The 25,303-nt window shown below is 36.8% G+C and overlaps 3 protein-coding genes across 7 annotated transcripts in view; 1 reads left to right on the forward strand and 2 right to left on the reverse strand.

Moving 5' to 3' along the window:
• Nucleotides 1–260: 260 nt before the first annotated feature.
• Nucleotides 261–19,914, reverse strand: cacna1sb (calcium channel, voltage-dependent, L type, alpha 1S subunit, b). 2 transcript variants are annotated; one of them, XM_016461946.1, is made up of 46 exons: nt 19,695–19,914; nt 19,322–19,578; nt 17,807–17,912; nt 16,862–17,001; nt 16,522–16,655; nt 16,224–16,376; nt 15,871–16,076; nt 15,007–15,110; nt 14,579–14,718; nt 14,364–14,448; nt 14,124–14,284; nt 13,734–13,959; nt 13,198–13,405; nt 13,000–13,120; nt 12,651–12,765; nt 12,006–12,102; nt 11,722–11,791; nt 11,221–11,353; nt 10,980–11,109; nt 10,837–10,896; nt 10,644–10,750; nt 10,153–10,240; nt 9,864–9,971; nt 9,736–9,788; nt 9,486–9,632; nt 9,202–9,403; nt 8,797–8,955; nt 7,989–8,099; nt 7,817–7,900; nt 7,228–7,275; nt 6,748–6,774; nt 6,514–6,639; nt 6,273–6,338; nt 6,065–6,156; nt 5,270–5,429; nt 4,994–5,121; nt 4,786–4,882; nt 4,195–4,297; nt 4,021–4,122; nt 3,800–3,927; nt 3,587–3,709; nt 3,272–3,495; nt 3,116–3,192; nt 2,254–2,339; nt 2,073–2,159; nt 261–1,980 (listed from the first exon to the last, which is right to left on the reverse strand). In XM_016461946.1, exons 2-46 carry the CDS (start codon nt 19,519–19,521, stop codon nt 1,750–1,752), a joined length of 5,553 nt encoding a protein of 1,850 aa, XP_016317432.1. In that variant the 5' UTR covers nt 19,522–19,578; nt 19,695–19,914; the 3' UTR covers nt 261–1,749. The 2 variants fall into 2 exon arrangements, with proteins under 2 accessions (XP_016317432.1, XP_016317430.1); XM_016461944.1 differs by having other exon boundaries at nt 19,322–19,914.
• A 150-nt stretch (nt 19,915–20,064) lies between these two features.
• Nucleotides 20,065–24,053, reverse strand: tmem9 (transmembrane protein 9). Of its 4 annotated transcripts, none has more exons than XM_016462024.1 (7): nt 23,977–24,049; nt 23,819–23,876; nt 23,500–23,600; nt 23,274–23,365; nt 23,027–23,135; nt 22,755–22,886; nt 20,065–21,090 (listed from the first exon to the last, which is right to left on the reverse strand). In XM_016462024.1, the coding sequence occupies exons 3-7, from the start codon at nt 23,593–23,595 to the stop codon at nt 20,950–20,952; spliced, it is 570 nt and encodes a 189-aa protein (XP_016317510.1). In that variant the 5' UTR covers nt 23,596–23,600; nt 23,819–23,876; nt 23,977–24,049; the 3' UTR covers nt 20,065–20,949. The 4 variants fall into 4 exon arrangements, with proteins under 4 accessions (XP_016317510.1, XP_016317509.1, XP_016317512.1 ...); XM_016462023.1 differs by having other exon boundaries at nt 23,790–23,876; XM_016462026.1 differs by lacking the exon at nt 23,819–23,876 and having other exon boundaries at nt 23,977–24,053.
• Nucleotides 24,054–24,463: 410 nt separating this feature from the next.
• The window catches only part of LOC107669636 (histone-lysine N-methyltransferase SUV39H1-like), a 7,629-nt gene continuing 6,789 nt past the window's right edge, over nt 24,464–25,303 (forward strand). The window contains 1 exon segment of the mRNA XM_016461954.1: nt 24,464–24,539. Within this exon segment, the coding sequence (XP_016317440.1) occupies nt 24,521–24,539 (19 nt within the window). The 5' untranslated portion in view covers nt 24,464–24,520.

Here is a 25,303-nt window from a genome sequence, read left to right on the forward strand (position 1 = left end):
TAGTTAATGCAGATGTAAAGCTCAATAATAGAGTGACAGGGCAGTTATATTAATATTAAAGCTAGTATTCATTAAAAATTTAAATGCAATTATTACTGTGCTCTTATTTGAAAAACAGTGATTATTTTGTAAGTGTTAATATTAAATGATTTCATCAAATGAATGCATATTTTCCAGATTATTTCTACAGCACAATATAAATCTAAATGGCTAGACAACCTTTTCCCACATCCCAAGAAAAAATGTGAACATTTCTCTCATGTTTATTAAATTGCACTTTTAACAAATGTTTATTTGCAAGACACAGGCTGAGGTGGAAAGTGAAAATGTGTGTATCTAAATGCAAATCCATCGAAGTTTTGTAGTTTGCAATGAAATATAAAAACGTGCTGAACAGAAATAACAGATCAGACCTTATACAAGAGAAAATACAGCTTTTAAGACGTCAATTTGTAGCATCGGTCCACACATTCTTTTAAGTTCAGCTATACTTTAAAAAGGTGCAATGTTGCAATAGTCAGTGAGCAAAATGATTTCATTTGAGGACTTCAGCTGTTACATTGAGAAGATTAAAAAAATTGGAACATTGTTGCTCAGTGAAAAACTTTTCTAAAGCAACAGTGTTGTTGTTTTTTCAGTGTTATTTTAGCCAAGTATCTGCATTGTATTTTTGATGTGCATGCTTCACATGTAAATGTCTACATCCAATGTCCCTAGAAAACTTCTCTAGATCCCTTTTCTAAGAAAAAGGGTGTCAGTGCCTGTGTAGTGCACGAAAAAACTAAACGGACCCAGTTTAAATCCAGCCTGCGTCACATACTGATCCCATTCCCACTGTCCTATATCCATCTCAACTGTACTATACAACAAATATACAAGCCGTTAAATGAAATAATAATAATAAAAAAAAAAACAATCCTTAATCAGGCTCATGTGAAACATAAATATGTACTTCAATTTGCAGATAAAAACATTTCATTAAGCCTTTATCGGACATTATAAGCCCTTCTTGCCTCATTTGTAAGTCACTTTGGATAAAAGCATTTGCTAAGTGAGTGTGTAAAACACAAATGATGTTCTTTGCATATTGTACTTGTCCTGTCAGTCACAAGCATGCAAACACTTTCCATTTAAATTAGACGAAATGAAATGAAAAAGATCAAAAATCGAATTTCTTTTTAGAAACCAGTGTTTTATGTATACAGTATGTTTTTTTTTCTTCTAAAATTCTCCTTTAAAAACTGCTAAAGATTTTCCTGTGAACAAAATATCAGGATAATAATTCTTTAATAAATTATTTTATAACTTAATACAAAAAAGTTGAAACCACAGGTACATGTGGTAGACAAACCAAAGAAAAGACTTGCCTTTGTGGCTCTATGTCCACAGATTACAAGGTTTTCAGGCATTTGTCTGTTTTATGTAACTCACTCAACTGTAAATGTTCACAGAACAGTGTGAACAATTTTATTGAGGATGTTCGGTAAATTCAGTCACCAAAAAACAAGTCCTAAATCAGAACAGCCATCAGAAATAAAAATCACCAGACCTCATTAAAATAGCAGTAACATGTTCAGGCAGGCGTCCCTTTTTATATGTTATTTCTCTTACCATCTTTGAAAAAAGTACCCTTCTAAACAACCAGTGCACTACCTGTTCATAAACTGAAGTAATTGTGATTTTGGACAATGGCAGAAGATTCAGGCTGAAGACGTCTCATGAATTTGCTGAATGTGTCTCAATATGTTTCTACACAGCACTAATGTTTTCCTTGGGTTTGGTTGACTTGGTGCCGGGTGGAACTGGGATGGGACGGCGTTTACGTTTTGTTACCTTGCCACTCTGCCCGTTTACGATGCCCTGAGCCATGCCCTCCATATCCTCCACGCCAATATTAATGGCTTCTGCCAGCTCCTTCCTAGTCACAGATACAAACTGTGGGTCCTCAGCCAAGGAGTCTAGACCACCGTCTCTCAGTGCCTGAGGATTCATGGACAATATGGTGTAATAGTCTCTCCTGAGAAGGTATGGAATGAATGTTAAGTACATGAGATGTGTCCTGGTGTATTTACCTGCTGAATGAGTTTGTCGGTGGCTGGTGAAGCTTCTGTTGCTGCTCTCTGGTTCTTTGATGGCCCATATGAGGGGTTACAGGGGAACTGAGAGAGTCAGACACACATGGAGGAGTCAGAGAGGAATATCAAGTAGTCACTGTACTGTATTTAGCTCAGGAAATGTGAAACCTGTCCACACCTGTGTGATATTGGTCCTCACAGTGAAATCTGACAGCCGTCTGTCATCAACACTTGAGGCCCCGCCCACATATGAACTGGAGTCTCCTATTGGTTGCACAGAAAATAATGTCATTTATACAATAAAGTGTGTCGATTTCTGTCATATCAGCTGAATTTCTTCACGGTATAAATATTATAAATGGCTTGACAGATTATAACAGATTTTGAAATGCTTTTTAAATAAGTCTTTTTATGCTTAAAGAGACTGCATTTATTTGATCAAAAATACCGTAAAAACAGCAACATTGTGAAATATTATTACAATTTATAATGGCTATTTTCTAATTTAATATATTTTAAAATGCAATTAATTCAGCAGTCATTACTCCAGTCTTCAGTGTCACATGATCCTTCAGAACTCATTCTAATATGCTGATTTGGTGCTCAAGAAACATTTCTGATTATTATCAATGTGGAAAACAGTTGTGCAGCTTAATATTTTTGGTAAAGTAAAAACATGATTTTTTTAGGATTCTTTGATAAATGCAAAGTTCAAAAGAAGAGCATTTATCTGAAATAAAAATATTTTGTAACATTACAATGTCTTTACTGTCACTTTTGATCAGTTTATTGCATCCTTGCTGAATAAAAGTATAATTATAACATTTGACCCCAAACTTTTGAAAAGTAATGTATATGGTGGCATTTGTAGTGCTTTCAATAAAAATGAATAACATTTAATAAAAAATTATTTTCAATGTAATACTGTAATTAATAGGTCCTAATAGTAGATACTATTTTTCTAATAAAAAAATAATAATATATATTTGTTTATTATTTATTAAAAAAAAATTCTTCAATCACCTACTCTTTTCACTTACTTATGTCCTCATATGAATAGTTTCTGGTTGCAGCAGCTGACAGTGACTCGTTTTCAAACGTAAACCTGGATGACATACTAAAAACAGCATCAAATGAGCATTGTGACCTTTACAGATACACATTAAGTGCACTTTTCATTATAGGTATCCACTCACTCTTCTACAAAGTTGGCATTGTTATTGGTGTTGGTTGTTGTTGGCATGTTATCAGGGAAGAACTCAGTGTTTGGGAGGAAGACGGAGTCTGGAGGTGACTCTATATCCTCCAGACGAGTCTCCACAAACTGCAGGGGCCTCTGGCTGGTCACCTGTGTGGAGAGGGGGCTGCTGGGCTCAGAGGAGAAGGGGTCTGTGTTGAGTCCAAACAGACCTCCTGTCCGCTGCATGGATAGAGACACAGAGACTATAAGTCTAAATGGACGTCTTTATCTACTTGTGTCTATTTCCTTAAGAAGATGCTTTAGTGCAGACCCTGTAGATGCCCTCCTCTCCGGCCTCCAAGGCACGCTCCATCTCATCCTCAGCGATCAGGTCACCTGAGATGGCCCTGTGCAGCTCAGGTGCTGCTTCCTCCTCGATGCTGCGCAGACCTGCCTGCAAAGTCAGATGGAAGTCTTGTTAGTATTTTGCTTGAAAAGTGTCCTTTGTATGATGTTTACTACAAGCATTTATCATAAAGTGCACCTTAATCTCATTAGCGTTCTTCTTGGTAGGCCTGTAACCGTAGTATTCCTCCTGCCGTTGCATAAACTTGCGGAAGTGTTCCTGAATCAGGAAGGTTGCGTAGAACTTTCCAACGGTGACTTCATCCTCTACAGCCAACGAAATTACATCACAGTCAGACATGGATTGTATTTAAAAACATGTGACTTAAACATAAATGATTATTATCACAGCTATCTCACCTCCAATGGGCGGAATGACCTGGTCCAATAGCTTCATACTGGTCCTCTTCCAGATTGACTTAATGATGGCTCTCAGTTCCTCATTGGCCTGCTCAAAGTTTCCTAACAGAAACATGTAAATTATATTCTATGCCGCGAATAAGCTGCTTGTTAAACGTAATCTCAATTACACACCTTCCGTTTTGATTTTCAAAGCTGTTCTGACCAGTGCGAAGAGTGTGGCGTTGAAGGTCACTGTGCCGTCGCTGTTCAGCGGCATGTTCATGGAAATCAGGCGCTGAGGTGGAAGTTCACAAATACAGGTTTGAAATACTCACTGAAAAACACTACTGGTCAAAAGTTTGGGGTCAGCACTTTTTTTAATTAATACTTGGATGCACTGAATTGATCAAAATTAAAATGTTACAATTCTACAATTTTTAAATTCTACATTTTAATTGTACTGTTTACAGTGTTATTGGTAATAATATGAAATGTTTCTTTAGCACCTAATCAGCATATTAGAATGATTTCTGAAGGATCATGTGACACTGAAGACTGGAATAATGATGCTGAAAATTCAGGTTTGCCATCAGGAATAAATTACATTTTAAAATATATTGAAATACATAACAGCAATTTTAAATTGTAATAATATTTTACAGTATTGCTGTTTTTACTGTATTTTTGATCAAATAAAGACAGCCTTGGTGAGCATAAAAAAAACAAAATGATTTCCAACCCCAAACTTCTGAACAGAACCAAAAAAAAAGCCAATTCTCTTACCTTACACGCTGAGCGGTGGGGACAAAATTTACCAAAACCCAACGGTGGTTGAATCCTCCGCAGGAGAGTTACTACATCCAGATGTTTGATTCGTCCCCTTTATAAGGACAGAAGACTATGTTATTATTATTATGTTTCAAGGAAAATCATAAAATTAACTTCAGGATAAGATGACACTGGCACTGGAGCCTTGTGTGCTTTAACTCACGTTGCTTCAGGGTCATACTCTGCCCAGATCTTCTTGAACTCATCCAGGTGATGCGGGCCGAGGATTGACCAATCGTGAGTGAGGTAATCAAAATTGTCCATAATGACAGCCACAAACAAATTGATAACCTACAGGAAGAGATTGATTTAGTTTCTAAAACAAACAGCAATGTTGGATACTGTATTCTGAGCTGATTTCCAAGTTTACCATGTACAGGTGCATCTCAATAAATTAGAATGTCGTGGAAAAGACTACAAGAGCCTCATATCTGTTTACCAAAAATGCACACAGCATGTAAAAGCTGAGGAAGTAGAAGACAGCGATGCTGGAGCCACAGGTATACTCCTCTCCAGGGCCGTAGTCTGATTTGGCATCACAGAGCTTCCCATACATAGAGGCCAGCATGACTTTAGGCCACTGCTCTCCAGTGGCAACACTGTGAACCCACACATTCATCAGTTACCTGATTATTAGACTAAAAATAGAGTTGAGTGCACTATATGGGCTCTCAAGTTTGCAAAGAATGACTTTTATTAAAGGGGTCATATGACGTTGCTAAAAAAGAATATTATTTTGTGTATTTGGTGTAATGAAATGTGTTTATGTGGTTTAAGGTTAAAAAAAAACATGTTGTAAATACAACTTAACCACTGATTTCTAGTCGTGTCCTCTTTTGGAAGGCCAAACAAAGTAGTTTCGCTTTCACGACACACACACAGCATCTTCACGACATGGCAACGGCGGCAAAAATACTACAACAAGAATAAAAGTTACGCCTTCTTTCTTTGCGTGAACATTTGGGCGGCGTTATGCAAATCTTCCCACACAGTGACGTAGACGTGGGGGCGTGTTTAAACGAGGCGTTTTAGGAGGGCGTGGACGAGTCTTAACTTTTATAAAGAATATCTCTTTGGGTTTGAGACTTCAGTCTTTGCAACTTTAGGGATCTTATCTATTCATGAACAGCTTGTAACACTCCAAAGAGAAAAGAAAACTTGAAATCGCAGCATATGACCCCTTTAAAGAACAAACAAGCAAAAAAGAATTTCTCTCAGTACATTGTTGACTCACCGGAACAATAACAATACAGCTTGAGGGAAAGTTTGGAAGTTATTGTTGCGGTTAATCTCTGTACCATCGACCAGAGCAATTTTACCAAACATCTATAAACAGAAGGAGAAAGAGAGGATGAAAGAACTGAAGAAAAAATACATAAGAAGAATGAGAGAAACTACAGGAAATTTAAACAACTGAAGGAAACCAGATAAGTGAAGCTCACCTGCATCCCTATGACAGCATAGATGAAGAAGAGCATGACAATGAGAAGAGCCACATGAGGCAGTGCCTGAAGCAGGAAACACATCATCATAGACTGTAAGATACATTCAGTTAAAGCTAAAGCACTTTTCATTAAAAGATAATGATAAAATAATAAAATAAATAAATACATTTTTATGATCGTTATATTATTAACTAGATATAATTATTATTAATAATTATTTTCTTTTGTTTTGTCTGACCTGGAAGGACTTAATAAAGGTCCACAGAAGGTTCCTGATCCCCTCTGAGCGATTGAGCAGTTTAATGAGACGCAGCACACGGAACAGCCGGAAGAACGTGATGGAAACTCTGACATTTTCTGCATCCTAAGAATGAGTAGAATTATGAGAGAAATGTTTAGTTCCACCTATAAATATTAAAGTGGACATTTTTTAAGTGTTTACAAAGAAAACAAACCAGGATTATGTACTTACAGCTATTGCCTGCATTGGATTCACTTCCTGAAAAAAGAATAGACTCTTTTCACTTGTTTCCATCAGTAATGTAATATAATACAATATAATATAATAGCATATAATATCATATAAAGCAAAAATACATAGCTACACCATAATCTGGTATCATGCATATTTGTGGATATTTAAGCTTCTAAAAACATGAATACAGTCAAGACAGAGACATTACCTAAATTAATTACATAAAGAATAAGGAATAATGAATACAAACCCTTCAAATCAAACCATTTAGGCAAGCACAGTGAGACAATAAATCTGCAATAAATTAAGCACATTTTTTAAAAAGCTTTTTCTTTTTTCATCAGTAGGAATCTGCTGATTGAGCCATAAAATCAGTATTATTAATGGCTGTCTAACAAATTCAGTTCTCCTTGCTCTTCGTTTAGTATGAGATAATGTGAGCAGTGTCTGTCCCATGCAGCGCAGAATGATATTTACCGCACAACCATGTAGACACCACAGTCCTCCACTGGCATCCAGCGCAGCCTGAGAACAGAAAGATGAGAAGTCAGGATGATGGATGAGAGATGACATGAGAGAAACGCCAATGCATCTTGCGAATAAGAGACAAACATCAACATTTATGAATGACAAAAATTATGAATCACACTTCCAAAACAAGTGGTTACTTATATAGACGATAAAAAGTGCATCAAATCACTCTTGGAGATGTGGAGCGGTGTGTATTAAGCAGCTGTGAGAGATGGAAAGAGGGTGGTTCATTAATACATGTGAAATGAATCATGAAAATGGGCCCATCAATGGCCACTGATGAGTAAAGTTGGTTGAATGAGAAGAATACTAAGCCGGAGCTGATGAAATCTGTACCTCCTGTGCACTAATGCTGATATTGACTGCTTGCTGTGGTCTGTGCTTCATGTATCGCTAAATACGGGTTTAAAATACAAGCCATTGTTGGTTGCCATTTGAAATGCTTTTGCTTTTGTAGAGACATTAACACAACATATAAATCACTTAGACAATATTTTTAAATAAGTTTGGAGTCTCAGATTATTGTCATACTCACATCAACCTCACTGAGGACCACGTCAACAATACTACCGACCACGATGACGAAATCAAACACATTCCAAGGGTCTCCAAAGTAACCCTGTGTCATGGCACACACAAAATACCAACAATGTCATAAAATAGAGCACATCTTCTCACACAGTTTCATATGGAGGAAGCAGGAGTACCTTTGCTTTGAATGCAATGAGTTTGACGATCATCTCGCCAGTGAACAGGACAGTGAAGATGAGGTTGAGAGTGTCAGAGAGTTTGGTTATATGATCGGACTGGTTGCAGTGCTGTACCACAGAGAGAAGAGACAGCACATTAACAAAGCAGCCATTTTGAAATTGTTTTATAAACTATTATACAGACTGAATATTGTTCTGACTAACGTACTGACTGAATGGGATTAAGCTTTACTTTATTGGCTTGAAAACAGTGGTAAATGTCAATGTTTTGTAATGGTTGAATTAAAGGCAATATAAATTGAATGTAAAGATAATACATATTACACGCATCAATAAAATTACATAATATTTACTAAAATAATGGAAAATAATAAATTTGACACCTAATCAATTTTAAAAACACCCCTATAACCCATTGCCAGTAATTAAAAAAAAATCCAAATATCGACTGAATTAGACTACCACTCAAAATCAGGAAGATTTCTAATGATCATCAAGGCTGCATTTATTTGATCAAAAATTTGATAAAAAAAAAAAAAAAAAAAAAAAAAAAAAAAAAAAAAAAAAACAGCAATATTGTGAAATATTATTACAATTGAAAATAATTGCTTCCTATTTAAATAACTGTTAAAATGTTTTTTTAATGTCATTATCAATGACTAAACCGCCTCTTTTGATCAATTGAATGCATCCTTGCTGAATAAAAGTATTAATTTCTTTAAATAAATCTCACTGACCCCAAACCTTTGAACAGTAGTGTATATCATTAGCTGTAAATAAATGTAACTTCTATTTAACTGCTTACCTGAATTCCAAGACACAGTGTGTTGAGCATGATGAGAAAGAACATGAGGTACTCAAAATAGCAAGAAGTCACGAAGTACCAAACGCGGTACTGGTGCGGGTTCTTCGGGATGTAGCATCTGAGCGGACGTGCTTTCAGTGCATACTGCACACATTGACGCTGGTGAGGGGTGAGACGGAAAGAGAAGATGATTATAAAATTACAAAACAGTAAGCCCAGTTGCATTAACATCATAAACCTGATAAATACTGTATATACAGTAAAAGTGGAGTTAAACCAGGTATATGAAATGCAGATGTACAGTATACTGTAAATAGGATATTTACTTAAAATCTGTCATTCAATATACACACAAATTCCTGGATCAAATCCCATGTGAAGAACATCAAAGATCACACTGGTTACCTGGTTCTTGTCTAGCTCGCAGTTCTTGTATTCCTGCTCTCCTTGTTTTTGGAAAGTGACGATGACGAAGCCCACAAAGATGTTCATCATGAAGAAGGCAATGATGATGATGTAGATGATAAAGAATATGGAGATGCCCACTCGGTTATTGTACAAAGGGCCTGTGTCTACTGCATTTGAGTCTATAGCCTTATATAGGATCCTGTTGAAGATGAGTGAAGGAAGGTTTTGTGTGAAACATGTTCTTGACTGATGAAAATAGGAGTAGATTTTCACACACTCACTCTGGCCAGCCCTCAAATGTGGAGATGGTGAAGAGAGCCAGCATGCCGTTCAGGACATTGTCAAAGTTGAAATCACTGTTGACCCACACGCGCTGATGGACCTCCATGTCATGAAGAGAGTTTTGCACATGCTTTAAAAATGTTCCCCTAAGAAAAACCAAATGCAAGAACAAAGTTTTAGATGCATATCAGCAGCAACAGGAGGAGGAAAAAGCACAACATTCAAAGAAATGTGGCAAAAAATACTCACTGACACTCCTCTGCTGTCTTTTGAAGGGGGTCTGTACAATAGTACAATTTGCCCTAATTAAAGGTAATACGTTTAGCATACAGTAACGAAACACAGGGTTTTATAGCACAATATGGTGGTTGTCTCACCTTGAAGAGCTGCACTCCAATGCAGGCGAACATGAAGTCCAAGAGCATGGTGACCAGGACGATATTACCAATGGTCTTTATGGCCACAAACATACACTGGACCACGTGCTGGAGATGAAAAATTGATTAATATTTAGAAGATTTGATAATATTTAGTGCCTAATATGTATCATGCTTTGAAGATTGGCCCTAAACCAACCAACGGCTATCCATATTTAAATACACAGACAATCGCCACATCACAAATCAAAGCAGTTTTTTTTAGTTAAGATGCTGAATGAATACACACCTTTAACCCTTTGGCCCTGTTGATGGCCCTTAGAGGTCTTAGTACCCTCAACACCCTGAGAATCTTCACCACTGAGATAGTACTCGACCTGCAATACAATAATGCAATTCAATTAGTGGCCTTCACTGTATTTTAATTAAAACTTCACTTGTATGATTAATTCATTTATTTTTTAAAGAATACTGCTAAAGAAACTTGCAATGTGTTTCTTTCACTACACATTATTATATGAAGTCAGTTGTAATCTGCACGTGTTTGATTCATTTAAAAGAAATGGCTCACACACGTTTTTCGTACATACTGAAAAATGTGCAAAAATGCTGCTGGTGGTCATCAGCAGAATAATGCACGTGCGAGAACAGTTAACTGATATTTTTTTATTTATATATTCCTTGTTTCTTGTTTAAGAAAAAAATATCCTTGTCAAAGCAATAAAATAATGGGTAATTTATACTAAAAACTGAAACAACATCAAATATTATTGAACTTACTCCATGCCCATGGACAAGAGGGAAACACCCACAACAATGAGATCCAAAATGTTGAATGAGTTTCGGCAGAAAGAGCCAGTATGCAGGAATGCTCCATAAACCGTCATCTAAAGATACACAGGTCAGTGCTGAATTAAATGTCAGCCAAAGCACAAATCTGAAAGTAGCATGATCAAGTTGACAAGCACATTACCTTTAGCACAATTTCAATGGTGAAGACAGTTGTAAAGACAATGTCGGCATAAGCCAAGACCTGTGAAATGAATTAATGAATGTTCATTTTTATGAACGGATAACTAATAGTTCAGTTAACGCAATAATCAAAGTTTTTGGTACCTTGTTTCGGAATGAATGGGGGTCGATGGGGTCTTCAGCAGCCAGGGAGATACTGCTGAGGAGGATGAAGAGGAGGATGATGTTGGTGAAGGTCGTGTGGTTGATGATCCTGTGGCAAAGCTTCCGGAACCTTTCGACAAACAGCATTAGTAAATCATTTTGGGGCCATTTGTTAAAGTCTAGTTCTAAATGTAGTTTTAGTGGTCTACATGGTATTATAAATCAGGCCATAAAGCCTCACTTGTTCTGTGGGCCAAAGATGAAAAAGGAGCTGGCCTCAGGCATGGGCACCACTGTCTCCTTCAGCTGTAGGTCAGCCATGGGTCTGGGTCTGGGGCTGATCGGGATCTCTGGTTCCTCTTCCTCATCATCACCTGAGTAGGAGAGAAAGATTATAGCATGGTCTACTCAAAAACATTATGCTTATTTGTGATCTACTTGTGTGAAATAAGATTTATTTGGATTAGCATTGATCACAAAGCCGTTTATGCTGTGAAGCTAATTCAATTTTGCACAGCTCGAAAATCAAATGAAAATAGCCAGGCCTGTGGTTTGAATGTGCTCCATAAATGAGCTTGGAGGCTGGAGCTAATAATACATTTTACTTATAATAGATCAGCTATCTTTGAACTTCATCCATTACATGTTTAGAGAGGTACTGTGAAGTCTGAGCCAGCATTTTATGAAGTGCAGAGCCCTCAAATGATATATAAAGTCTTGTGTTAGAGTCTTTCAGCCTTACCTGGAAAGTCTGCAGGAGGGAAGGGGTCTTTCACTTCATTAACATTTGATTCAAACTCGTCTATCTTGAGCTAGAGACAAAAACATGAAACTTGTTTAGGCATTTACACTTTGTTTATTTAGCAGACAATAAGAGCCTAGCATCAGAGCCTAAAATTTGATGTGGCTGATTGAAGACCTGATGTAGTGAATCATCCTAATAGACTAGACAGAAAGCCAACTAGTAAAGTATTGCAGTAGGTTTATGTAAAATAAGCACAGTGAGCTCTTTTGTGTCAGATGTACCTTTGCTGTGGTGGGCATTCCCTCAGTTTTTGACCTGGACTCCATTAGTCTCTTAGCCATCAGGGCCTTCTCCTCCTCACTTTTCTCTGGCAATGTTCTTATTTGAAAAACATAAGACAAAATGTTGTTTAGTAATATATAGATATGCAAATACATTCAAAAGTTTGGGGTTAGTAAAATTTCCTTATGTTTTTAAAAGAAGTCTCTTATGCTCACCAAGGTTGAATTTATTTGATCAAAAATAAGGTAAAACAGTAATATTGTGAAATATGATTACAATTTAAAATAACTGTTTCTATTTTAATATTTTAAAATGTAATTGTGCTTTTGATGGCAAAGCTGAATTGTCAGCAGCCATTATTCTAGACTTCGGTGTCACGTGATCCTTCAGAAATAATTCTATTATGCTGATTTGATACTCCAGAAACATTTCTTCTTATTATCAATGTCAAAAACAATTGTGCTGCGTATTTTATTTTATTTTATTTTTGTGGAAACTGCAACATTTTTCAGGACTCTATGAAGAAAAGTTCAAAAGAACAGCATTTATTTGAAAAATAAACATTTGCTATATAATATATATGACTTTTGATCAGTTTAATGCATCCTTGATGAAATAAAAGTATTAATTAATTGTTCTTTTACCTCATGAGTTTCCTTCGGGCCTTCTCCTCTGCTTTCTCTCTCTGTGCTGCTGTCAGACTCTCAGCCTCGGCTAGATTGTCCACAGCGATAGCCAAGAACACATTCAAGAGAACGACTATTTAACGGCTTGCTAAGGAAAAGTCCAAACAAACTTATTGCAACAATACAAAATTACTGGTTGTGAAATACTTCTCACTTAGCAGCAGAAACAATTGCAAATGTTTATTTTATATTGAGTGCTTTGCTATATTCTTTTAAACACACTGAATTCTCATTTATCATCTCCAATCAGTTCTGACAAATTCATAACATGGACATGAAAATAATGACATATGCTTCAAAAGGATACAATTTCCACAGACATACAGAATTATGAAGTAAATGCTGACAAGAATTCCTGGGGATTGAGGTCCACCATGAGCCATGATTCCATTGTACATGATGGAGTCCCACTCCTCTCCAGTTAGGACCTGAAAACAAAGCCCAACCTCACATAAACAGCTTCTGTAATCAGAGCACAATTTCACTAAAACTGCAGTTGAAGTACCTGGAAAACACTGATGAGGGCCTGTGGGAAGTTGTCAAAGTTACTGCGCTGAATCACTCTGTCAGGGAAGTTCAATTTCCCACCAAACACCTGCATACCCAGGAGGGCGAAGATGACAATGAAGAGGAAGAGGAGCAGGAGCAGGGAGGCGATGGATTTCACTGAGTTGAGTAAGGATGCCACTAAGTTATTAAGTGATGTCCAGTACCTAATGACCAATGAGAGGAAATAACAGTCTTGGTGAAGGAAACATGTATTTTGTGTATGAGAGGTCATTAAATTAAAATAAAATAAAATAAAAATTTAAAAATATTTATTTAATAAATAAATGATATATTTCACAGCGTAAAATCCTGGGCAAAAGCCGAAGATAGCAAGTAAAGTAGTTGTACTAATAAGGTACTCTTCTCATTACTTCAGAGTAAAAGTTCTTGTGAATTGTTGCAGGAAAATAAGGACGTTAAGACAGATGGTAGTAAGATTTGGAAATTATTTGGAAATGTATAATAACTTAAGGTTTAAATAAATGAACATACCTTGTGAGCTTGAATAAGCGCAGGAGTCGTATGCATCTCATCACAGAAATCCCCAGTGGTGTCATGATGTTTGACACAACCAAGAATATCTCCAGTATTCCGATCGTGACCACAAAACAGTCAAATCGGTTGAAGATGGACATGAAGTAGGCTCTCGGACCAAATGCATACATCTTCATAACCATCTCAATCGTGAAACAGGCGAGTAGAATTACATTGGCAGTGTCTGCAAACAGGACCGAGACTCATCAAGATCTTACTTCATTCACCAAAATAAATATATAATAAAATCACTAGAATTACTGAATGATTCTATTTGAAAGATTCCTTACAACAACTTTTAAATACTAAATAGGAGTTGGGAATCATGTATTGCTTAATGGAACATACCTTGAAAACTTGTTAACCCCTCAGTCTGGTTATGATGCTCCATCGCAATGACCAGGGTGTTGAGTAACACAACAAGGAGAACCCACCAGTTGAAGAATTTAGATTTCACCCAAACATGACACTTTCTCCGTAAAACAATGTTCCAGCGGCGTGCGAGACGGCTGCGGATTACACAGTAAATGAAGAATCAGTCTTTGGTTAAATCATGATGCATATTTTTGCTCTTGATTGCACACTCACTAGAAATAGATCACCCTGTTGATCCCCTCCATCTGGTATAAACCGTCTGTCTCTGAATCAGTGTCCTTTCTAAGAAGAAGAAGTGCTGGAGAGTAAATCAAAGCAGGGAGAAACTTTAAAGATGCAGTTCCTGTGCTTTTTTTGAATGACATCAGACAGACAGTTCGATAGAATAACATAACACATATGTAAAAAGACTGTAATAGCACCATTACCCTCAGAATCGCCATCCATCACTTCAGCATGAGTGATCCATTCCATGTAACCTTTCAGATCCTCATCCATTTGTTGTCGCTCTCGTAGCTTTTGGTACTCTCCTCGTGACCGTGACTTCTCCCTTTCCTTAGTAAACTCCCTGCATCGAGGAAAAACTCGTCTCAGTTAGGCCACTTAACCATGTAGTTGAGTTTGCTGAAATGGCTTCCTGGTCATGTGATATTCTTGTATTTTTATGTCTCTCAAGTAGTTAAGATGAGCCATTTAATTCGATTAAACAGATCTGTTTCCCATAAACCATTTCAGTAGACTCATTCAGTCAGAGTGTATTTGGATGGAATAATAATAAAGACTTCCAAACTTGTTAACCAAACTTTAAGCAGTTAGTATTAAAACCTTTTATTAAAAACATAGCTAGAGCTAATACCCGCTCAGTACTCCAAGGACGAGGTTGAGGATGAAGAAGGAGCCCACAAGTATCAGAGTCAGGAAGTAGATCCAGGGCCAGTCATTCCCCATGGCATCGTTAATCTAAAAGATAAAATCATCACTAGATTTGACAAACATTAAATTTGGATTTGTTCCAAAAATCCTGTCATTGACAAACGGTCAGTCTGTGCATTATTTGTCGGAATTTTTCTCTTTCTGCAGTTTACATCTTTGCACTAGTAGGTGGCGAAAAGTGCCTGTTATGAATGAGTCATCGAACCAAATTAGTTCAAACACACTGACTCGTTCAGGAATACAACACAATTTCTGTGTCTTTCTTGGAGACAAAAAAGAGGTCTAGAGACGCCATTCAAAATAAAATGAACTTCTTTTAACTTGAGCGCTGATTTCTTGAATGCTACGTCATGCGCGAGACGTTGCAAAATATGCAAGGTCATACACGGTTGTCCAGCACGTTTATAAAGTCAAATTATTAAAAAGCAGTGCAATGCAAGACGCATTGTGTGGGAAAAACAGGGTCTCGAGTTAATTCTGCTTTGACTTCATTTGGAATTATTTTGTTGATCAGAGCAAAAAAACTGGAAATATTGTGTCTAAGATGTAAGTTACTCACTATTAATTTTTTTTTTTGTCTATTGAATATCAGCCTTGTTATCTTGCTGTTGGTCTGAATGTCACTATAATTTAATTGTATTATATATAGCCTATACTGCTTGTTAAATTTATAGTGTCCCATCATTAATTTTTAAACTTTAGCATAGAAAAGTTTAATTATTGCCTGATAATATAAATGAATGTAAAGAGAGTAAAGAGGAGGATTATCATGTCCATAAGTAATTACCCAGTAGAGAACATCAGTCCAGCTCTCCATTGTGATACACTGAAAGACTGTGAGCATGGCAAAGCCAAAGTTGTCAAAATGGGTGATTCCAAAGTTGGGACCAGGCCAACCTGCCCGACATTCAGTGCCATTGATGGTGCAGCGGCGCCCGTGTCCAGCCTGAGCACAGGGCGATGGCTTCTCATTCTCCCTGATGGCAATGATATCTGAAACAGAGGTTGAACAGTACTGGCATTGATTTGTCAATTCGCTATCATTAAAACAAGGTATCTTTGTTACATATTCAAAACTTGTTGTCAATTATGAGATTCCCTTTGTATGTTTAAAGATCTCAAAAGTTTCAAAACACTCACTAGTGCCCTGGTAGTAACACGTCTTGTGCATTTTACACTTGAACAGCTCCAAACCCATAATGGCATAAATGGTGACCATGAAGAAGACCAGCAATGCAATGTGGAAGAGGGGCAACATGGACTTCAGAATAGAGCTCATTACCACCTGGAGGCCTGGATGACAACAAATACACTTTTAACACACCAGCTTTTTTAACATTCGACAAAGACATGATTATATTGTAATCTTACAAGAAAGTTAACAAAGCATGTTCATAAAGGTCTATGTTGCCCTACTTGTGGTGCTTAAAAGTCTTACTGGGAACTCCTGATACGAGCCGCAGTGGTCGCAAGACTCGAAATGCTCTAAGAGCCTTCATATCAAACCCTCCTCCTTTCTCTTTGGGAACTCCTGCTAATGTGTCGATGGTGTCCACGACAAGTGTGAAGAGCCTGCAGAGGCAATTTAAAAGGACTATTATTTAAGAAACATTAAACAATACATTTTTAAATGTCAGCTATTATTGTATTATTAATACCTCAAACTCTACAGAAAAAGAAATCTATGGTTAAAATGAGTTCAGGACAATTTTGGAAAACATTTCAGGGGACAATTGTGTTTCATTTATGGCTTCTGGACATTCTAAATGTCATCTTACCCCATGAACACAATGACAAAGTCTAATATGTTCCAACAATTTCGTAAATAGGCTCCTTCATGGAACAAAAGCCCATATGCTACTATCTTTAGGAAGCACTCCAGAGTGAAAATGACCAGGAAGATGTACTCCAGACTCTCCTGCAATGAAACAAACAATATAGGAGAGATTAATGGGGTGTAAAACATGATACAGTCACAATTCTGACGGTCACAATTTTTTCCCCACAACTGTGAGAACTGCAAGATACAAACTCAAGAGTTAAAAAAAAACATATATTCATTTATTTAAATTCAGACCCATAGCTGCATATTAAGCTGGGTTGGGAGAAAGTGGAAAGAGTGTGTGACCTACATACCATCAAAGCTTGAGTCATGAAATAAGCTTGTGTAAAGAGGATTTATCATTACTTTAAGTGTTTATATGCAGTAGATGAAACAAAAAATGTTACGCATAGGAAAAGAGCAGAACAGCAAAGTTCTGTTTCCACATGGGGTAAAATTATCTCATCATTGTGCAATAAGTGGACTCTCAATGTGGGACAGACCAGTCATATCACTAGAATCTATGTTAATTTCTCATTAGATGCATCATGAAAATCCCCTTCTGAGATTTGAGTGTATTTATAAACGCCTCACTTGTACCTTTTGGACACGCACATCTCAAATCAAAGACTAAATATAAAACTCATCACACAAAACAGCACCTGCTAGCACGGTATATTTTCAGTTTGTAAAACATGTTCTAAATTGCATTCTAGGTACATAAACCCATAATTCTATCTAACTTGAACTCTTAAGAGCTTATGCAAATCACATATTTGTCCTGTGCATTATTTTCAAAATTAGCTGATGTAACGTTACTACTTCAAATTACCTGTAATCAGAGATTATTCATTTAACATATATGTTCTCCTATGGTAATTGTAGTTTAAGAACTTCTCACCAATGTTAAATTGGTGTTGTTGGTGTCCTCTTCAGGCATGGGCAGAAACACAGCCAGAGCTACACAGTTGGCGAAGATAGTTAGCAGGATAATGATTTCAAAGGGTCTGATGGAGTCTGCTCAGGAAAACAATGAGTAGACATGGCAAATACAACCACTGGAAAATGGAGGTAATCATTTTTCACATTCAAGTTGGGGGTGGATACGAGTACGGATTGCATCAGTCTGATTTAACCAAAAATTAACCAGAGCCAAATACATGTAAAACTGGCTTTGGTGATTAAATAAAAGAGAGACTTTGGGTAGTTATTTGCTCAGTAGCTAAATTAGAATCACTGACACACAAACCATCTAGTAAAGGTGGTTTTACCTCAGAGTAAACATTTACTAGGACAGAATATATAAAAAATATATGATTGCATGTCCAATAAGAAATATGATAATCATCAATTATTGCAGTTTCAGTTTAAACTACATGACTCACAGTCTCCAACGAACTGTAATTATTTGTGAATTTCTGCCACTAGGGGGTGGAATCAGAATTTCCCTGCCAGCTCAGAATCATGTCCACTAGTGATCCCACGCAACAGCTGTACACAACCAGAATATCATTAAACTGTATAAATACACCTATGCAAAAAAAAAAAAAAAAAAAGAGCTCCAAAATTACATCTCCTATTCACCTCAGTACAAAAGCTAAAACACTTCTACTTGAAAATCTTCTATTCACATTTATATTTATATGTGTCTTGCTTAATGAACTAATCAGGAACTGAAAGTTTCACTTCGTAAAGCAAATGTTTGCGGCGTATGTCAGTTTTGTCTCCAAGGCTGGTCTCAAAGAGGAAGTTAAGAAGCCGTTTCCAACTTTTTCTGAAAGGCAACAGTCAATTTTTGTTCTTGTTGTGAATTTAGGAACTTGTATTTATGAAAGATTCTTAAAAATATTTTAATTGTATTTACATATACAAAATTTCCAATCTAAACCCTATGAAACAAAAACAATAAAAACTGTAAATAGGGTCGATTAACACTAGTTTAAAGTCTTATTAATAGTGCATTTGCTGACTGGCTGTAAATAGGCTGGGGTTCATCCTTATCATCTTCCATGTAAAGACCTGATCCAACTGCTTCCAATTGACCGTGGTGAGGCTGACATAACAAAAGCTTAACACCTTCAGTTCACAACTGAGACACAGATTTCAGCACCTTAAGACACACTAAACCTGGGGATTATGAAAAACAACTGTCTGTTGTTATTTTCTCCACCTCACAGATGAAGATATCTATAATGGAGCAAATATTTCAGTCTGGTTTTGTTGAACATAAGACGCTGAGTAAGACAGATCAGAGTTATGGTTGCATGCTTTTTCTGACATGCATGCTAAACCAGCTCTCTGGGGGATGGATGCCTTTCTAAAACACACCCATCTCAATTATGATTCAAAACTATACAAACATCAAACCACAGTCCAAAAGGATGGAAACTAAAATGGATGTAAGTTTGAAGGATACTTCCATTCCACAATGTTGATGCAGGTCTTCCGGAAAGGGTTTTTGAGCGTGAAGAAGAACAAGGAACGTGGCGGTCGAGGGTTTCCTCCTGTGGCCTGTAGTTTCTTGAGTTTCTCCCTTTGCTTTCTCTTCAGTTCTTCTTCATTCATGATGAACGAGGCCAAAGCTGCCACCCCACCACCACCACCGCCCGACTCCATTTTGAATCTCCCAAAAGTAAAGTCTTCTCAATTCCCTCACAAAAAAATAGCCAAAACCTGAAATGAGATTCCTAGTTTAGCAAATCCTTGGTCTTCTTAAGTCCAGGTCAGATCTTTAGTATGGTCCTAAACTTCATCCACCATCTCGCCCTCTCTGAGAAGGCACAGTGTACCTTCTTGGCCCTGGCCCCTGCTGCAAACCTACACCAGACAAGCAGACATTGGAGGGGAAGGGAGCATTTAGGCACAGCTGGCCCCTTCTGAGGGATATATATAGACGGGCAGTCAGTGTCCATTCTTGGGGGTGCGGAGGCAGGTGGAGGAGGGGATGGGCGGCCTTGGGGTGCAGCAGATGAAGAAAGAGAATGACTAAAGTTCTGTAAGAGAAATTCAGCTGCTTATACAACACCACAGATAAGGACACATAAAATGATATTGAAATATGCCAGGCTTTTTTCCTAGTAGATTTACTCCACAAAACAGCAGATGAGCGTTACCCATAGTGAATTTTCTCAAGAAAAAAGCTGTACAAAGAAAGTTGGCAACATTCTTTATATATTTAACATTTTAGTGCATTTTCACATAAGCAACAATATTTCAGCTGTAAAACAGCTGCAAGTTGTTTGGATACATACTGGACAATTATTATAGCAGCAAATACGATAGTCAAGCAAAGACCTTCAAATTCCTACACATTTTGAGGTGCAAAATCAATATTTCTGGATGTCTGTAAATCAGAAAATCCAACAAAAGTGTCAAGCATATGCTTATGAAGCTTATGATATACTATTCAACAGTGCTGATCACTTAAAGCCACTTATTCCTTCACTATTATAAATGTATACATTTATTTATAATTATTCATTATAATCTGACATTTAAATGTGCCATCCTGAACGGTATTATCAGCTTGCAAACAAATAAACTAGGAATCATTCAATACATTTTGTGGTAATTCAAAGTGAAACTACAACAGTGCAATGACATTTTACACATTCATAAGCGCATTTATATTATATATACCTGTCCACATCAGTACTCCCAGATCACACGGCACACTTCCATGTAATCTCATCCTTTGCAATGCTATTTCAAAGCAAAATAGTGACAGGACCGATATATTCAAGTTATTGTGTGAGAAATGTAAAGGTGACCGTGGGTGTGAGACCAACTGGAGCTGGCTGATTCTCTTCATTTATATCTATGTTAACAGCAAGCAACTAAACAAGTTGCTTTATGTTTTCACAGTTTCAGTTTGAAAGCTGGAATCAACCAAGTCAGTCTTGGTTAGATTATAATACTAATGATAATGCAGGCCCACTGATAAAACATATTGTCATAAAAGCTGAAACTATAAGACCACCATGCATGTGGTCTCAGCCAGTGGTGCCTGTTAGACTTGTTCCCAGCTGGAGTCCATCTGAGGGCTTAGCTGAGCAGCTTGTGGCGGTCAAACACAGTCTTGCGCTGCTCCTGGACCTGTTTCTTCCAGCGCTGCTGAGCCCCCTCTACCCTCTCCAGCACAGTGTTCCCATGACCTTGTGAACCATCCACACGGGGCTTCACATCCTGTAGGGAGAGACAAAGCACAAAATTAATACCTAAACCCAACAAAAATAGAAAAATATTCCTTAACTTAAGCAAATGATCTACAAAAGTGATTTAAAAAAATATGATTCTTTGTCCCAAGTCTGCTATCAGACATGTTCACAAGCCTAAGAAAACAAATTCTACCCTTTCAGTAATATAAGACAATAATAAGAAATATTTCTTGAGCAGCAAATCAGAATGTCATGATTTCTGAAGGATCATGTGACACTGAAAATTCAGCTTTGCCATCACACGAATATATTACATTTTAAAATATATTGAAACAGAAAACAGTGATTTTAAATTGTAATAATACTTCATAATATTACTGTTTTTACTTTATTTTTGAACAAATACATGTAGCCTTGGCGAACATACTTGTTTCAAAAAACCTTAAAAATGTTAATTATTCCAATCTTTCTCTATATATATAAATGTATTATTTCTTGAACATTAAGTCATAAACAGTAGTATTAAAGTATGTTATGTTTTACTTGAATTAAAAGATTTTAAACTTAATACCATTTACTTAACTAATAAAATAGCAATTTTACAAGTTGTCAAGTGAGGGACCATTTAACTAAAAAAATTAATAACTTACTTTTTTTGTTATGTATATTTTTTGGTGTGTTTTTTTTCTTCAATTTTTCACGATAGAACAGTGGAGATATGACAGGAAGCAAGTGGGAGAGAGAGAGGGGGATGGGATCGGGAATGGTCAACAAGATGGGATTTGAACTAGGGACACCTGAAGCGCAACTGTGGCATATGTCGACACGCTGTCCACAAGGCTATCGGCGCCAACATGTATACGCATTTAATAGAAAATGCATCTTCATTTTTGTGGGTGTGAGAACGAGAAAATATTTTCTCTTATTAGACCCAAAGACTTGTTTTGCTCAAAAATCTCTCATTTAGGGGTGTGCGATATATATCGTCTGCGATAATATCGTAATTGTTGGTTTAACGATGTGCGATTTGACATGATCGAGTATTTTGCAAAAACCATTCAAAACATCCCTACAAGAGCGCACGCGTACATTACGTGAAGTCTAGACTAGTGCGTGCGCATTTAGTGTGTTTTCTTTCACTGCATGATTCAGTCTATTAAAATGCATTTAGAATGATCACAAAGAATACAGCCACAGCTCTGTTTTGTGTCTCTGAGCAACATGACGGTGTTTCGTTATTGAACGAATCAACCGTTTAAATGATTCGGTTCAATCGCTATGACTCGCTTATTAACAGTGATTTGCTGCCACCTGCTGGCGGTTTTAATTTCACATTTCGGCTTTTTCTCTCTTTTCTTTTTTTTTTTTTTTGATTTTTTTCATGTTTTAAATCATTTCAAAAATCATTATTCAACGTTTTATGTTTAATATATCAAAACATTATTTATGCATTTGTAATTTCAGGTTAAATGCATTCATGTCTTGCATTTAACAGTGTGTAAATACATCTAAATGCCACTTCAGATGCAGCTTCTGTGTTTCCTCTGCATTGCTATCGAGATATAATTTTTTGTCAATATCGCACACCCCTACTCTCATTTAAGTTCAAGTCAAGTCAATGCAAATTCTATGCTGAGTCAAAGTCTATACTGTTTCCATCTCTGTAAAATACAAACCCCAATGTGCACAAACCTCAGAATCCTCCTCGTTCTGCAGTGGCATGGTGTACGGATCATGTTTGCGGATTAGAGGATCAACTAGAAGTAGAAACAGCATGTACAGCAGAAGAGCTCCAACCACTGACAAGTAGATTATAATGGTCACCTGGGAAATACATAAAAAATATTAATACTCCTCAATTTAGCTTAAAGTGGACAACTAGATTATGAAGGCATAAAAGCAGATTATAATAAACATTTTTAATTCAAAGTAGGATTTATTGATTTCTGGAAGTCGCACAATACCTTAATGGTGTTGCTGCTTCGTTCTTCATACTTGCACTCACAGAGCAGACAGTAGGCCTCCACATCATGGCCAGGCACTGGCATGGGCTCCACCACATGCAGACAGTTGCTACAACCCAATACATTAACAATAAATTCTGAGACAGCTGAAAATAGTGTAAGAATTTATTGATCTATATATAATAACCTCTACAGACAACAAAGCCCTGTTTGGACAGTTCTTTGTCAATACAGTAGTCTGTCTCACCAGTCTTTCTGGGACACATTCTTTTTGTAGATATGTCCACTGATGTTTCTGTAGGGTGGCCAGATGCACTTGCAACGCACATCTTCATAACTCTGTGTAGGCAACATTTTAAGAAAGTTAAATTTAAAGGACATCTTTTTACATAAGTGGGACACATTTGGTAAAATTCGGAGAGCATAGATGTGGAGAGCATAGATGTAATGGATGTGTCAGGGAGAAACTGTACCTTATCTGCATATGCGAGTGAAATCACATCTATAAGAACAAGAAACACCAGAAGAACAGCTGCTATCCGGAGATTTTGAGCAATGCTGGACGACATGATGCCTGCACATAAACATCATTAAATTCAACATAAGGGAAGGTCATAATTGAATTGAAATGGGTCAACCGGTACTTTTTGATTCAAAAAATAAAAGCAAATAAAAGCAAATTAAAGCAAACAAGACTAGTCATCGGTTAAAATGCTTATTCGTGTAGGACCTAAACAAAACGTTCAAAATCAATTCTGTGTACTCAGTGGCTTATGCAGTAACGTTAGTTACGTTACATGAAGCTGACAAACCGGTCTCTCAATCCCGCAGTTTAAGCCTTTTCTCCTCTCTGTTGTGCATTTTGAGAGAGAGAGAGAAAATAAATCTGAAAAGTCAAAAGTTTAAGCTAAATGTTACATGCAAATGTTAAATTAAATGCATATACGCACCTATAATATTTATAAACGCCCATCAAACATATGTTGACTTTCTCCGGAGGTTCTGGAGTATTTATGTGTCACGTGACGATGGATAAACTCTAGCCCCGCCTTCACAAACGCTGAAAGGCAAATTAAAAGCGTTTTTTTTTTTTTTTATAGAATAACACAATTTATAATCTGTAATGCCCCCCGATATTATAAAAATAAAGCCTCGGGTATAAAAGTAATAACATATCGACTTTCAGTATCGACTACATACAAATAAGTCTCTTCAGATTTTGTGAACGATCACAAAGGAAATAAATGAGCAAAAGGGGAGCTAAAATAACTGAGAATGCATGTAACATATGTTAAGTCCAGGTATAAAGAGTTTTTAAAAAAGCATGAATATGATTTCCTCCAAAATCTTTCATACGTTTTGTTCAAACTTCCCATAAACAGTTGGCGATTTAAATACTCTGTCTCTATTGGTTGACCAAACCGTCACTCAGACTGTGCCACGTCCAATCAGCTAGCGGCCTTTCAATCCTATAATTTTGGCGGCGGTCGGAAGATGGCGGAAAATTTGAAAGGTAAGAATATATCGTGTTAATCGTTCAGAAACAACGGTTTACACGCTATATGTCTGATGTATTACACGAGTTGTTAGTTAAGTGACGTCTTATCAAAGATCCCCCAGAATCAAACACTTCGTTTTGGAAGAATCTTTGCTGCAAGTTGTTGATACAAATTCACATTAGGTCGATGTTATGGCTACCGCGCGCTCATGTAATACATTCAAACAAGCTCATTGTGAACTCATCTGTTTCTCTTGCATCAACTTCCTTGTAAAGCTGTACAGCGTAACATACGGTGCAAAGATGTGCACACTCTGTTAGTTAGAGTAATATTCAGTGTTTAGCTTTTAGCGTAACTTTTACATTCTCTTGAGGAATATGATTTACTCAACATGTTTGATCACTGGAAACTTTATCATAAAGCACATGCTTAAAATTCTCCCGCAAAATGTTAATCTAATGCCTACGTCGTTGATTACCTACTTCGTTTAGGTTTACTGAATCTCTTGTCCATTTTGCTTATGACGATTAGTCTTTAGACAATTTATTAAATGGCCCATAGGTTAGTGATAATACATGGGAGTTTTTCTGTAAGGGTATTTATCTCAAACTGCCAAAATTAGCAAGTTATCTGTACAATATGTTAATGATTTTTTTTTAGTGTGTTACTGTGCTGTTGCATTTGGTTCAAGCTTTTTAGTGCCAAAGACCCCCCAACTATGATGATCCCCTTGTCAGGTAGCCCCTTCCTACAATATAAAAGCAGTTATATATTTTCA

This window comes from Sinocyclocheilus anshuiensis, unplaced genomic scaffold, assembly GCF_001515605.1.
Source record: "Sinocyclocheilus anshuiensis isolate Anshui unplaced genomic scaffold, SAMN03320099.WGS_v1.1 scaffold80, whole genome shotgun sequence".
Classification (NCBI taxonomy): Eukaryota; Metazoa; Chordata; class Actinopteri; order Cypriniformes; family Cyprinidae; genus Sinocyclocheilus; species Sinocyclocheilus anshuiensis.

What these genes read in the sequence shown, in the direction of transcription:
- tmem9 (XM_016462026.1), bottom strand. Translation starts at nt 23,595, where the DNA reads ATGTCGTCCAGCATTGCTCAAAATCTCCGGATAGCAGCTGTTCTTCTG. An exon ending in CACTCGCATATGCAGATAAG is followed by an intron (nt 23,366 to 23,499) that starts GTACAGTTTCTC and finishes TTGCCTACACAG; the next exon opens with AGTTATGAAGATGTGCGTTG. An exon ending in GAAGCAGCAACACCATTAAG is followed by an intron (nt 22,887 to 23,026) that starts GTATTGTGCGAC and finishes TGTATTTCCCAG; the next exon opens with GTGACCATTATAATCTACTT.
- cacna1sb (XM_016461946.1), bottom strand. Translation starts at nt 19,521, where the DNA reads ATGGAGTCGGGCGGTGGTGGTGGTGGGGTGGCAGCTTTGGCCTCGTTC. An exon ending in GTCCTTGGAGTACTGAGCGG is followed by an intron (nt 14,719 to 15,006) that starts GTATTAGCTCTA and finishes TCCTCGATGCAG; the next exon opens with GGAGTTTACTAAGGAAAGGG. An exon ending in TCATTGCATTCAAAGCAAAG is followed by an intron (nt 7,901 to 7,988) that starts GTACTCCTGCTT and finishes GCCATGACACAG; the next exon opens with GGTTACTTTGGAGACCCTTG.